This window comes from Labrus bergylta, chromosome 8 (assembly GCF_963930695.1).
Source record: "Labrus bergylta chromosome 8, fLabBer1.1, whole genome shotgun sequence".
Taxonomy (NCBI): Eukaryota; Metazoa; Chordata; class Actinopteri; order Labriformes; family Labridae; genus Labrus; species Labrus bergylta.
The window spans coordinates 21,238,210-21,253,494 of record NC_089202.1 but is presented as its reverse complement, the minus strand read 5'-3'; the positions used below and the strand labels follow the sequence as shown (position 1 = coordinate 21,253,494).

Here is a 15,285-nt window from a genome sequence, read left to right as displayed (position 1 = left end):
GTGCATTTTCAAGTTGAAAGCATCAATAAAGAGAGATCAAATAGAGCGAGGGGGGTTTCATGTTTTTTTTTTTGGGAGGCTATTGAGCAAATTCTGTCCACAACACATGACATCCTGGACGGAGAGGGATCTCAGACTTCACAGTGATGTGTTAGAGAGGCACAGAGCCGTTGGACAAATGAGAATTTAAACTCAATTTGACAGCCAAGAGGAAATGAAGGCAGGTTCGAATTGTATTTCTTTCATTCTCTTGTCATTTTTCAGGTATGACTGTGTAGGCCTTGCTTTTTTTTTCCTCTTTTTGAACGTCAAGTTCTTTGTGACATTGAAGAGTTTTGTTCGTCTGGCTGCCTGACCCTCTCTGCAATAAGCAATTATATTTGTTACAGCTGAAGACTTCAGATTTTGGATGACAATTAAGATCCAAGGTGAGATCAGATAAATCAGGATTTTAGCTTCACCAGCAGAAGCAATCTAGGGTTGGCTTTTGTTTTATTTTTCATTTTTTTGACAGTGCAAGTTGATGATTTCCTCGATGCTAAGGAAAATATCGACTTTAACCTGCAGATTTTTAGTTTTTCAGAGATTTTGTACAGAGAATGAAAGGTTGGATGTTTTTTTTTTTTTTTCAAGTTTAGAGGAAAACAAAGCAAATCTCCTGGGTTTGCAAAAAAATGTAACGTTTGTTCAAGCTGGGTTTTAAGTGTGTAGTCAATTTAATTTACCTGCATGCTCATCACAAATGTGTCTCCATGTGGCTTTACAATCTGTGCAACATATAACAAACTATATCCTTCAATTCTCAAGTTTTGTTTCGTACAGAATAAAGAACATTATCTTTTAATTATCTAAATGTCATGAACGTTTACTGTAATTTTGACTCTACCTGTGTTAAGAAGCGGGAGCGGAGTTTCTCGGTTCTCCATCTCACATTGGGAGTTGGGCTTCCCGTCACGATACACTCAAAAGTCAGGTTTCCTCCTTCTTGAATCTTGTCTTTGGATCTGGAGTAAATCTTCACCTCGGGCAGACCTGAGAGCAGCAGAGGAGACAGCATAGAGCTCAGGTCACTGATTTGATGGTAACACTAATACTACTATTTTTTTTTTTTATTAGTAGTACGAGTGGTTCTAAGAAACAGCGCCCCAGGTCTCTCATATGTTTCCTGGCAACAAGATGTTCCAACATGTTCCTACTGTATGTGATTAAAGCAACAATGCTGAGCGGATTTCTTCCCTGCCTTTCTCTGCAGCTGCTTTTTTTAAGCTTTATTGAAAGCTTTTAAGAATGTTTTTCTATTTCCTTTTCCAGCAGATTGGATAAAACATTTTCATATCTCATTTAGCAGAGGCTTTGAAAACAACTTTAAAGTGACAAAATGAAGGTTAAACATCGGAGTAAAGTAACAATAAGCAGAAATATTTTGTCATTAGATTTGATCATATTTTGAATGCTTTGCACAGCTATATGTGCGAGTATTATACAGTGCATTATACAGATATCAAAACAAAAGGCCAACTCACTGCAGTTTTCTATCACCAAAGAGTTGAGTGGTACTTCCAATTCGTTGGAGAAACAAGACAACATCTGAGTATCCACGTCACCGCGTTTACTACGCTGCCACTCCTGGAGCCAGTGAAGGTCACACGAGCAAACGAGAGGGTTGTCCCTCAAAACCCTGAAGAGAGAAAGAGAGGAACATCAGCTCTCCCCTGACTGGTAACATAGACAGTTTCCACACATGGTAAAGAAAAGTGAATCCACAAGAAGTTAATCAACAATAAACGATTTGAAAAGAACAAACCAGTGAGCAGAAAAGAGAATCTCACATTTCTCACAAGTTTTCCTCAATGCTACCAGCTGTGTTCTGCCCTGCCAGCCAATGTTAGGCTAAAGTCGGGGTATAAAATTCGACTGCTTGCGTTCACACATGCAGCTAACCCCCTAAATATCATTTTCTGAAGCTCTGTGCATGTGTGAAAACACCATTAGTTGCCTTTTAAACATTACAATATCCTCACCCCCTCACCCCCCCCCCCCTCCAGTCTCTTCAATAGCAGGAAAAACAACAAGCAGAAGTCATTTTTCAGATTATGTATTCAATTTAATACCAAATTGACTAATCTTTTAACTAATCAAATACTGAGGCGTGGCTCTATACTTTAAACTACGACGCTGCAGGTACACCTCTAATGTTGGATTTGCATCTGCAAGGTACCAGTGTCCAACAATAAATATGGGTCATGTTGCTAAACTCTCAAAAGCTCCATGAAAAATATTACATATTTTAGAACGCTTGTCCATCAATTTGGCCGCAGTCTAGTCAGAGTTCAACACCAAAACTACCAGATTTGGGAAGTGAAAATTGAAGAGTGTAAAGTTATGGACAACATTTTTCCGTCTCATTCTTATAAAGAGGCAGTCTAGAGCTTTGTTTTCACTTGGGTGAAAGTCATGTATCAGACAAAATCCAGGGATGCCTTTCTTGTATTTGACCTTAGTTTTATGGATTTTATTGAAACATTATGAAGTAAAGAATGTCCAGTATGTTGCTAAAAGGGAACCCAGTTTGAAGCCTTTGACCTCTGACCGAGCATATTTGATAAATTGGCAGCAAGAACCAGCTGATACATTTGACATCTTCATTTGAAAGAATTTCATATCATCCATAAATGCAAATCTTACAGTGTCCAAATGTTTGACAAATGAAAGGTCGAGTTCCTAAAAATATTGTTGGCAACAGACAACTTTGAATCAAGACTGAGGCTACTAAATGTACCGATATTACCACTGATACTGAACAAGTGAGCTGGTCACAGGCAGTGGCAGATTGAGGTGCTTTTTGTGCCCCTTCTGTCGCCGTGGAGCCCAATCAGTCAGATTATTTCCTCTTTTAAAGCCAACTTGACCTCCTGGTTATTAGAAAACATATTTGAGTGATTGAGAGTGGTCTCATTATGAATGTGAAGTCACTTAACAGGTTGAGCAGCGGGAGAATATGAAACACCCTCCAGGAGATGTGTTCGAGGAAGTTGGATGCCAGGTTCCTACGAGACAGAAAGAAGAGAAAAAGAAACATTAACAACATTTGATTAACTGTTCAATGGATAAACAGAATGTCACAACCTGTGGTTTGGAAAAGCTAAATGTGGTATCAAGCTTATCTTTACTGTATTAGATGCTAGTGTTGTACAACTCAGTCTTGTTCTCAAACGGTCTCAAGACCAGTCTCGAGTCCACTTTTTGAAGTACTTGATCTACTGTTTACTCGGAACTGAAAGCATTTTTACTCTTACTTGTCTCGATCTCAGACTGGGCGTACTCAACTTGATATCAAGCCTGATCAAAACCACCACTGAAAGACTATTTGTCCACATCATTACTGTGATTAGAAGGAAAATGTCTCTTTCTAAAACAACAAACAACTTTAGTTCATTTGTGGTTAGATTTTTATCCCCTGTTTATGGCTGCAACCTTGCCAGCGTTACGGTGAGTGACACGCCCCGTGCACACAAGTTGATTATTTTTCAAAGCTATTTATGGTCTTGGTCTTGTCTTAGTGTCGCCCTGTCTTGGTCTTGGTCTTGGGCTTGACTCGGTCTTGATCCCTAAATATCTTGGTCTGGTCTCGGGTATGTCTTGGTCTCGATTACTGTGGTCTTGACTACAACACTATGCACAAATAGTTGTTTTTTTTAAAGCCTTTGTAATGTGAGTATATGACTTTTGCAATCCAACATCTCCTCATATGTTCCTTTAAGACCGATGATATATCTTACATGATAAAATATAAAACTATTGGCAGCCTAAATGGAAGAAAAACCTAAGTAAAAATGTTCTTTTCATTGTTGTAATCTCGTCCTGTTGTGCCGTTGAGTCACACTGCGGTTTGATTGCTCACTTTCGGAGCACTGCTTACCTGCTTTGAATTACTCTCGGTGGAAAACGTTAATGCATCCAAATGGGTTCTGATCAATTACCTGGCAAGTATTTCTCACCAGGCAGGAGCAGCATTCACAAACGGCTCCAGCACACCTCTCTCTCTCTCTCTCTCTCTCTCTCTCTCTCTCTCTCTGTCTCTCTGTTCGCGTAGTGTTCAGTACAATAGGTGATTAGTCCAGAGACACAAACAGTTCTCATGAAGGACGCTGCTCAGCTTCACAGACTGAAAAACTCAGAGTTTCATCTAAGGAGAAAAGTCTTAATTTTCTGTCTTCATGAAGAGAGGAGTTCTTCTAAAAAAAAAAAAAACAAGAGGCAATGTTTGGCCTTCTGGCAAACAACCCACTGGAAACAATCAGAATCAAAAAACTTCTGATAACAGCTTTGCCAACAATTATTGTGGAAGATAAATGAATCTGACTGGTCTTTCTCGATGGTATCGATCTCAAGGTCTAAAGCTGCTGCTAAAGCCAGAACAGGATTACACAATCCTTTACATTGTTTACACGTTTTCTTGGTTGTATTTTCTTGAATAAAGGAAATACACTTGAAATACACTTTGGTAACCTAGCAACAGCAAGCAGGTGAGAAACGCTCTGAAGCAGAGGTTGTGGGCGCCCCCCAGCGCAAAAAAACAACGTTAGCGGACACAGGCTCTTTATGTTTTACAGGTTTTATATTAATTATCTCAACAAATTTTGGATTAAATGCAATCAAACTTGCAATCAATTATTATTATGAACATGGAAGCATGCCATTAGCATTTAGCTTAAAGAACATGTGTGCCTAACCTGAGCCTTCAGAGGCAACTAGAAATGCAGCAACCCTTAATATTAAAAAAATAGGTAAATCTAACATTTTAAACAACATAATCCTACATCTAAAAATTATAAATGCCAAGCCTTCAAAATCCTGTGATTGATGAATGCTGCATATCCTTTTGTCAATCCTCTCAGGCTGATAATATATCATCACAGGGGTTCTCAAATGATCCAAAGACAGCCAAGAAACCAGACTGTAAATAAAAACCTCCCTCAGAAGATGACACAAAGCCACACTGGGGAGCGAATGCATGGAAGCCAATACATATTCACTCTGGCAGGGCCAAGGGTTCAATTATTTGTTTTCCTTGCTCCCAAAAGTTCATGTCAGATGGGTTAGCCATTGGGGCTTATCCATTACCAGCTCGATTCCTGCTCAGGTCCACAAGGGGGAGGGGGGCGGGAGAGGAGAGGAGAGGAGAATCAGGGACAGCAGCTCATGTTCTGTTTGCCGTCTTTAGACTGAAAGTAATTTTGTAAAGACGATTCGTTTCAGGGAGGATTGTGGGTAAAGAAAATGGCAAATGGAGAAAAGCCAAAGTGGGGTCCCCTGTCTAGTTTGATTATATTCAGTCCTTCTTCATCTTAGAAACACATCTGTCACATCAGACCTCCCCCATGCCCCCCCCCCCCCCCCCCACCCCAAAAGCCTAGCCCACCCTCTCCCTCCACAGTGAAGTATTGATTAAGTGATAATGGACCCTTAGTGGAGTGTATTTATTATGCATCAGTTGTCGATAATCCGCCAAAGTGAGCGAGTAAAAGGTGACTGGTGGATGTCTTCTCCAATTTCTCGAGCTCACCCCGCCTACAACCACGAAACTCTGGTCCTCAAAAGCCGCCTCCTGTCTCTCAGATAAACAACATCGGACATGTCGCACACGCTCAGTAAAACGATGAGGACAAGATGGTTGCGATAAAGGTCTGCTGCTGTTGACTAGACAGATTTAAAGCCTCCAGTCAATCAGTCTTAAGAGAACGTTTTTCATTGTTGGGCCTGGATTCTAAAATGAAACCGTTTTTTAGACAAATGAAACACCAAAGCTTTAAATATTTGTTTACATTTTAAATAGTAAAACAAAGTGGATAATAAAGGGAGACCTTTTTCCATAGTAGGTTTGTAACAAATGTTTCATGTCATGTACGTCTTTGTAACCTGCTACTGGATGCTTTGAATTTCCCTCGAGATCAATAAAGTATCTATCTATCTATCTATCTATCTATCTATCTATCTATCTATCTATCTATCTATCTATCTATCACACAACAGCATAATTTGACGTTTTATTACGTTTGTATTGCAGGAAAAAGGGAGATAAAACTTGTTTTTGGAATGTCAGAATTTGATTAATTTAAAGCTTAAACAAATGATCCCTTTATTGATACAGTATAACTGCATTAATCTTGAAATGACAAAATTACGTTCAGTTAAAAGATGCTGTCCCTGATTCCCCCCACCTCTCCCGCCCCCCCTCCCCCTTGTGGACCTGAGCAGGAATCGAGCTGGTAATGGATAAGCCCCAATGGCTAACCCATCTGACATGAACTTTTGGGAGCAAGGAAAACAAATAATTGAACCCTTGGCCCTGCCAGTTGGAATATGTATTGGTTTCCATGCATTCGCTCCCCAGTGTGGCTTTGTGTCATCTTCAGTCGGTACACATGTGACAGGCGCAAGAAACTGAACAAAACAAATATGTAAGCGCATGTAAGTTGGTTGACCCACTGAAAATGGCTCCGCGACCCGTCTCTGGGTCCCGACCCACCAGTTGGGAACCACTGCTTAGTACTTAGGTGAAGCCCGTGGTTAATACTGGGGTCCAAAGCAACTGCATATTTGTAACAGCTTTACCTCACCTTGAGAGACGGTGTAATGAAGGTCATTTATTCTTCCATTATCTCAAATGAGCTCACATATTTACCGGATGTGTGGATGAGTTATAACCTACTCGAACGAGGGGTGAGTCACTGTAATGTTTGAGAAATGAAGCTCTACCTTCATGTGTGACATGTGCAGTGGTAAATAGGCCATCTGAGCCCTGAGTGACACAGACAAATAGGTTGACCCACACACAGGTCAAAACATGACACGAGGCAAGACAATCCTTTTGTATCGACAAGGACACTTACACATATTGCAGCTTGAGGTTGTGTTGGAAGGCATTGGCGGAGATGAGCCTCAGCTTACATGACGTGACCGTGCTGAAGAGGGAGGGGAGGAAGCACAATAAAACATCAGAACAAAAGCACAGGGGCATGAAGTTAGGAGTTAATGTGACAGGAATAAAAGTCAGTTCAGTGTTATCTTCATCTTCAACCTGATAAGTGTCTTTGAAAATAATCTACGTTTACTTTTTTAAAAGGTAGAATCAGTTGCTTTAACCTTAAAAAATAAAATATAGACTTATACAAATGTATTGCCGCTCAATCATCAGTTATGGGCCTCCATGTGAGGTTGGATTTTCATGTTTTGCTTTTTTTTGGGTTGACTTGGAATGTTTCTGGGTGGGGAGTCGGTGTGTACCCTGCAGTCAGTGTGGCTTGGAGGACTGTAGCCTTGGTGTATGGGGTGCAACCTAACAGCTAGGCCATCAGCTCCCTCGGGCAGCTGTGGTCTCAGTTAGTAGAATCGATCAGAAGGTCGGTGGTTCGATCACCAGCCCCTGCAGCAACATGTCCGACGTGTCCTTGGGCAAGACGCTTAACCCCAAGTTGCTCCTGCTGCTTCATCAGCGGTGTATGAATGTGTATGAATAGGATTAGTTACTTCTGATGATCACTTTACACAGCAGCCTCTGCCATCAGCGTGTGAATGTGTAGGTGTGACCTGCGGTGTAAAAGAGCTTTGAGCAGTCAGAAGACTAGAAAAGCGCTCTACAAGCTCAAGACCATTATCCAATTTGTGTTGCAAAGTTGTGGCTTATAAACTGAATTTAAACTCTTATTTATACAGAATATTAAACTGAGAATTTCTTAAACGAACTTTATCGTTAACAGTGTAACAGAAAAATAACATGTTTGCCTGATATAAGGAGTAATAATTGGTTGAACATTTGTCGTTGTCTTACAGTAGCTACGTTGTAGTATGAGAAAAACATGACTTACAGGTTCTTCAGCTCTCTGTAGTTTATGAGATCGATCTCTGTTATGTTCTCCAGGCCCGCTTGGTTCTCTATGTAGCTGGTTCAGAAAAGAAAGAGAGAAAGAGAGAAGAGGGAGAGTCGAAGGTGAATTCCTTTCGCTGTGACCTTCAGTTTTTGTTGCAATGATGATCAACTAAGTCCATGCTGAATGAAATAATCAGCAATAGATGGAGGGAAAAACACTTGAAAATGGCAATCATAGTCCCAGAGTTCATTGACCAGGGTCAAACCAAAGAATGAAATAGGAGGATTTAAAATTGTTTGTGTTTATTATGAAAATGGTTCGATCTGGATGTAAGCCATTTGGTGACGCCAAGCCATATTTTCAAATAAAGTAAAAAGTCATATAGAAGAGAAATAGCAGCCTTTTAGGGATGATAAGTCACACTTAGCATTTATTGTAAAAGAAAAGGCTGAAATTAGTTTACGTCACCTGTTTAACCTTCCTGTCAATACTCAGCATGATGCATTTGTTAATTAGTGATTCATGGCTGAATTTCTGTAGTTAATCCTCATTAATCACAAATGTTCATGTTTGAAATTCCACTATTTCTGTCTCAAGCTGAGGAAACTTCACTTCCTGTCTGGATACAGACCTGCTTTTATTTTGAAAATAATGAACTCCCGGTAAAATGAAGGTTACAACATCAACTTAACCGCAGAAACAGGAATTCTTTAAAGATTCGATAAGTCAATGAAAAATGCTAAAAGGAACGGTCACAAAGTGAAATGTTTGATGTAAGGAGGTGGATATTACTTTCGACTCGTCTTGGAGTTTGTTTGTTTTTAAGTGAAAGTGACATGTTCGCAGGCGCAGTGGTGTCGTTCCTTTCCATCACTGTGACTACAGAGAGAAGCTGTGGTGGTTGACCTTTAGTACAGTGCGCCTTTACGTGATAAATGTGATTTAAAGAGAATAAACTTTAACTTTGATTAGTACATTAACGCTGGCAGCCATATTAATTATTTAAACAATTAACCACTTTTACAGAAGCTGGAAGGAAAGAAACCCAGAAAAAAATAGAGATTGGAAGAAAATCAAACAACCATGTGAATGGCTGGAGTTTGAACACATGTGCACTGAAATCTAGAAGGACAGTATCCTCCACGTTCTGCCCCACGATGACGTGTCTGACCTCCTTGACCTCCACTGAACAAACTAACAACACATAACAAAACCAGCCGAGAAGGTCCATGGACCCACAAACCACAAAGCTCATATAACATCTTAATCTTCTGCTCATGGAAAATAATAATACCTTAAGAGATGCCGGGTAGACGAGGCTGATGGGAAGCTATTTCCAAGCACAGCCTATACCTCACAATTACGAGTGAGCTGTGGATCAATTCAGCACTCATTACAAGGACAGCGAGCTCCTTTCATGAGATGTTTGAATAGACGGCTGGATCGGACCTACCAAGGATCCTGCAGGAGCAAACTGTCCGACCCTTTCTCTGCCATCTCGTCCACTCTCTACAGCCACTCATCAGCAACATATGTGTTTTCCATTTTCTCACTTCAGCAACACAGTGAATGAAAGATTTTCTAAAGCTCTTAATGAGGCTCTTTACTCTTCTCCGAACTCATAATAACTTTATTGGGAAAGCCTTCCTAAAACTTCATAAAGATAACACCAAGACATATTCATATTTCAAGTAGAGTGCATTGTGGTTGCTACAATGGAAGACGATTGGAAAGAATAAGAACATACTGAGTAAAGCAGTTACAGGTAGCTCTTTTTTTTTACACAAACTTTACAAGTAAAAACTACTGACATGTTTTATCTAAACCACAGCTGACTCAAAAAAAAAACCTTTGATATGTGGATGAAGAAAACTGTAGTTGAATCACAGACTGTATAAAAAATGGACGGCATCTTAACGACGTCACCCATTTTGTTTTTAAAGAGGCTGTTTGAAGCTGAATGACGGTGGATGCCATATTGGTAATGCTTACTTTGATAAACCTAGTAAGAGAAGAAGAGATAATGTTGAGGCTGGTCAAATCAGCCACGCCCCCAATTATGCAAACATGTGCACAACTCTTAACCTTAGACCTTAAGCCTCCTGGTATATAGCTGCAACATGCCAACTTGTTTCATCAGCCCAGCCATGCCACAAATTCTGAACATTTATGAGACTTAATAAAATCAATAAAGATGAGTTTTTTTAACCAGGCTGTAAACATGTTTCTTTCTGCTAAAACAATGGGCCTAAGGATATGGGACCTAATGAGGAGACCTTGGCTTTTGCAGCCAACCTCAAGTGGACACTCAAGGAACTGCAGATTTTTGCATGCTTGCATTGGGACGCTGCTTACCAAAAACATGAAAATTATACATTTTAAAAAGACTATAACTAAAAATCATCCTGTGCTGCATGTGGACGTGGCAAGCAGGTGAAAGTAAAAAGATCTTTAGTCAAACATTTAAATCTTTCTGCACAGTAAAGGTCAAGAAGAGCAATACACAATTTAATGTGGATGAGGACCATAAATATGCAATGTATTTAAAAGCAGATTTGGCTCGATTTACCTCCTCCAGTGATACCCCATGGGGGAAAGTGCCCATTCAAACAAACATACGTACAGTATGTAAATGAGTAAGAACATGGGGGGAGGAGGGAACCAAGATTTCCAGGACTTTATATATGCAAAAGCCAGTTTTCTTTTTAAATATGGTCACAGTGTACTTGTAAGCAGACCAAGAAAGACTCAGAAACTGGTGCTGAAGACAGCAGAGATCTGATTTTGTTTGCTATTTGGTCATTTAAGAGCCTACATTGGGGCTACGGCATTTTTGACAGCATCTGCAGGGGATTTTATTTTAAAAATCAATCAACTGCTGCTCCCGATATGCTGTTTTTTAATAGTTAGTGGTTTTTATAGCTATAAAGATTTTATTTAAATGTTTTTTCCGCTTACAATCTCTAATGCTATCAACAGGGATGGATGGATGGATGGCTGGATCATTAGATGATGGATAGATATTGCACATATTGATCCATTGGGAGACATGTCTATCATACAGATTGATTTGAATATAGATTTTATTTCCCTACAGTATAAAAGCGTGTCGAGTATACACTGAAAAAATACCTGCAGTAATTTGTAGTTAATGGCAGCCTCTTTCAGCATGTGGCACTGTTTCAACCGTCCACTTCTCTGTTTGTCAGCTGCAGCACACAAACCTTTTTATTCATGTCTGATTGACCCACACAGCAATAATGTGATTACAGGGCAGGTGGGCCCAGGATCACCCATCGCCTTTACTTATTGGATTGAGCCAAGTGGGTTGTATATCATCTATTGTTCCCGGGTGGGGGCATTGACTGGCAATTCACAAAATTGAATTTATAACTCAGCGTATGATGAATTTCGGGCCTGTTCCACGGTTACATGGCCCCTTGTTTGTTCCACGTATCGGCTTTATTTCCTCGCGCCGACAATACAGCAAAGTGTTGTTGTTTGCTGGCATGTAGAGCAGCGCAGTAAACAGAGGCAGAGAAAGGCCCGCTTGCTTATTGATCGAAACGGTTCAGACAGAATGTTGAGCCTCACCCTGAGCTCTGCCAAACATGTCGAGCCGTAGGTACAAGGAAATACCTCCAAGGTACGAGAGCGAGGGAGGAAAAGAGAGAAAGAGGAGGAGAGAGGGGGGTATAGGGTGAATAGAGGCAGACAAGCAGACGGTAAATTGACTTGCTCCACTGAAATAGCGTTTGAACAAATGTAGTTCCTTCTTAACAAGTGCTAATTGCTCAGATCCGGGGCCAGGAACAAAGAGAGAACAGCGTGGTGGAGCGGAGAGTGACATTTACTTTTCCATGTTGGAGCTGATGGTGGGTTGCATAATAATACAGCAGCCTCTTTAAATCACAGGTGGTCAGTTTCTACTTCTTTTTTCCATGCAAAGTTTTGAAAAAGCCAGCCTTAAATAACAGTCATCTGCTGCCGACGTGCTACAGCTGAGCGGGAAGTCTCACTTCTTCTGAGCAAAAGCCTCGCAGGTTTTTATTCAAACACTTTCCCTCAGGGGTTTGAATGTCTATAAATGGGTTATTAATCAAAAATCTGACATGCATGACTGTAAGAAAGCCTCCAAACCTCAGCAGCAGATTATCTTCAATTCTAAACTTACCAAATTTCGCTTTATATACTTTTTGTGGTCATACGTCCTCATTAATGATGCTTTTACACTCGCACAAAACTCCTGATAACGTCCTTAAAATGTCTTGGTGAGCTGCGAGTGTGAACGCAAACAGAACTAACTTCAAGAGGAATGTTTCCTGTCATCCCCCTTGTACATATTTCAGGTGAAGTCGGAGTGAGCTGTTGTGAGAACGCAGCAGGAAAGAAATAATCAGGAAAAATCACAGTGTGCAAGTGGCAGGGTGTGATGACCTTTATATCCTGCGACCAGCGCACAACCGAAGAATATATGCAGGGGAATGGTGCGAGCTCCTTGCATCTAATAAAACTTCTTCTTTATGGGTCACAAGTATTTTCTTCTTCTTCCTCTTTTGTTGATACTTGATGTAGCATTGATGTAAAAGCAAAAATTATCATTATAGCTTGGACTTGACCCGATATGGAATTTTTGAGGGCGATACCAATATTGAAATTTGGGGGGGAAAAAAATCCGATAGACAATATATCGGCCAATATCTTTCTTAGATCTGTGTTCGATCTGTAGCGATAGATATAGATTTACACATTAATTGCGTTGATCCCTCAAAAATGAGACGATACCGATAGTCACTGGAGATGCTAAATATCAGCCGATATTATCAGCTGGCTGATTAATCGGTCGGGCTCTTTCAGCATATCCTGCCCCCTGATGTCCTAATGTCACCACAGTGTTAGAGCTGTGTTTAAATAGTTTTAATAACACACGATTCAGATCTTGAAGTCAGCTATATGTAAACAGAGTATGTCTTTATTATTACACAAAACAAAAGTCTCCACAACACTACAAGCTGGCTCTGAGATCTTTCAAAGACCCTGACGCCACAGTTTGAGGCTCACTAGACGATCGGACGTCCAATTCCCATCACTCTCTCCCAGTTACTGTCAGCATCAATCCATAATTGATTTCTAGTGACCAAAAGTGACCTAAATCCCTAGCCATGCTTATGAGTCTCAGATAGAAGCAGATTTACTTTAAAGCAAGCAGCATCTGAAGCTGGCTAACGCTAATAAAAAAAACCCCTTCTGATTCAAAAACAGAGGAGAATCTAAATAAATCAAACTCCAAGAAACTACAACAAGCATTGCAGATACGTTGTGGTTTGTGGTTTCTCATTGGGATTTTGAGTGATTCACACAGATGCGCTCCAGTTTTTAGTTCTAGTCGTTTGTCATTATTTCTCACACTGTGCTAGCATCAGACTTCTACCTAGAACTTATGGTCAAAAATCAAATCTTTTTGGCACAAGTAATGCAACAATTAAACAAAGGCATAGTTGGGCCACAACGTCAGACTGAAAAGGTGACACCTGTCACCAAATAGCATTTGGAAAATCACCTGTTGTTCCAAGGCAAAGCAATCAAAAACAACTTCACTGCATCACCTCAACGATTCGATCAATTCAACAGCTCCACATTTGTCAAGTGGATACTTTTCCTTCTGTTTTGCACCATGGGAAAGCCTCACCAATGACTGAAGAGTAATTTCTGTATCAATATTTTAACAAATGGAGCACATCGACAGACTCTCCAGACTTAAAGTCATTGGACAGAAGATGCGATACATATATTTTCCTAACCTGAAAACTCCAAGATCACATTTGAAACCAGCTGTAAATACTACCTGTGAAGATCACAACTGTGCCATTGAGGCGCTCCAAACTTATCCAACATCAACCAATAGTGCTTAACTTAATACAAGCAGAGAAAAACAAGCTTAGAGAGCCACCAAGCTCAAGACATCTGACATATTTTGACACATTTAGAAGCAAATGCAGAGCAGGTGTCTCTTCATACTCACATCTCTGTCACGTTCTCGCTCTCCTGCAGTGCCAGTGTCGGGATGCTGGTGATCCCATCGGACTCCAGGCACTGCAGCATGGCGAAAGAGCACCGGCAGGCAGATGGGCAGCCTCCCAAAGTGGGCAGCGGTGCCAGGCTGAGCAAGGTGAGCACCAGGGGCAGGGTGAGCGCCTCGGCCCGGGGTGCCACAGCCATGATTATAGATGGCCAGAGGAGAGGTTTTTTTTGGCAGCTGTAGTTGGAGTTGAGTGTCTGTGTGGTTCACCTAATGAAGAGAAACTCTTCTCGTGGATCCTCTGGCAGGGTTGAGATCCCAGCTGGTGTCAGGGTCTGGTGCTGAGCCACAGCTGTACTGAGCAGCAGGAGGGGCAGGCAGTCAGGCAGGCAGGCAGGCAAGGGGCCTCTGGGGACATAGTGGTAGTGGGCTGCAGCCTCTCTCTCTCTCTCTCTCTCTCTCTTCCTCTTCTCCACTATGAAGGGAGGGGCAAGATAACAGGGGCTAGAGTCACCAGACACCTCTGAGGGAGGGGGGGAAGAAGGAGGGGTTGGGGGTTAAGGGTGTGTGTTGATGATGATGAGGAGGAGGAGATGGTGATGGAGATCTGATCGGCCCTCTGTCCTGCCGACAGCTCGAGGCGTAACAGAGCCAAGAAAGTCAGGGCTCCTGCGTGCCAGGATGTGTGCAGCAGGGACGCTCCAACAGGACTGCAGAAACATCCCGCTGTATGCAATGGATGGACGGCTCTCTGCTCAGGGGGGAATTGATTGTTGGAAGGTTCCTTATTGCTGAGACTTGGTTATGGGGAAGTAAAGCAGGATGTGGAGACTTGAGACTAAAAGTGCAACACCATGTTTCATTGAAGGAAATGAAAGCAGAGCACTAAAGGTCTCTGAGATTGTTTTTTTTTATCACCATTGTTATGTGCTGTAGTGTTGTGTATATGTACGTTTTCTCTCCCTCTCTCTCTCTCTCTCTATCTCTCTCTGTCTCTCTTTCCTGCGTGCTCACCAGGGGTTGCCCCTCAGCCTGAGTGTGCCCAGCCACACCTGTGGCACCTTGGCAATCAGAGGCTGAGCTACTAAGAGCAGGAGAGAGGAGGCAGCAGTTGCCAGTGGGTCAGTCGGCTGTATGTGTGTGCTTGTCTTTGACGTCGAGAAACTTTTGTGTAATCTTTCTGTGGAAGGAGTGTGTTTCCGATCGAGGCCTTATTGTATGGAGTTAGATCAGTGTCAATATTCACAAATGCACACAGAAGGATTCACAAATGGATTTCAATGCGCGCACAAATATATTTCATTCTATATAAATGTAAAACAAATCCACAAATAAAAAAATAAGATTCACAAATGTATTTCTGGTTTTGTATACCTGTAATAGAAATCCACGAAT

At 41.3% G+C, this 15,285-nt stretch overlaps 1 protein-coding gene across 1 annotated transcript in view; it reads right to left on the bottom strand.

Annotated features, from left to right (window-relative positions):
* Nucleotides 1–14,613, bottom strand: part of ntrk1 (neurotrophic tyrosine kinase, receptor, type 1) — a 31,056-nt gene extending 16,443 nt beyond the window's left edge. The window contains exons 1-6 of the mRNA XM_020640415.3: nucleotides 13,894–14,613; nucleotides 7,869–7,943; nucleotides 6,894–6,965; nucleotides 2,979–3,047; nucleotides 1,524–1,678; nucleotides 887–1,032 (exon numbers count right to left, since the gene is read on the bottom strand). Of these exons, the coding sequence (XP_020496071.2) occupies nucleotides 887–1,032; nucleotides 1,524–1,678; nucleotides 2,979–3,047; nucleotides 6,894–6,965; nucleotides 7,869–7,943; nucleotides 13,894–14,090 (714 nt within the window). The 5' untranslated portion in view covers nucleotides 14,091–14,613. The remainder of the gene's footprint in view (nucleotides 1–886; nucleotides 1,033–1,523; nucleotides 1,679–2,978; nucleotides 3,048–6,893; nucleotides 6,966–7,868; nucleotides 7,944–13,893) is intronic.
* Nucleotides 14,614–15,285: the final 672 nt, after the last annotated feature.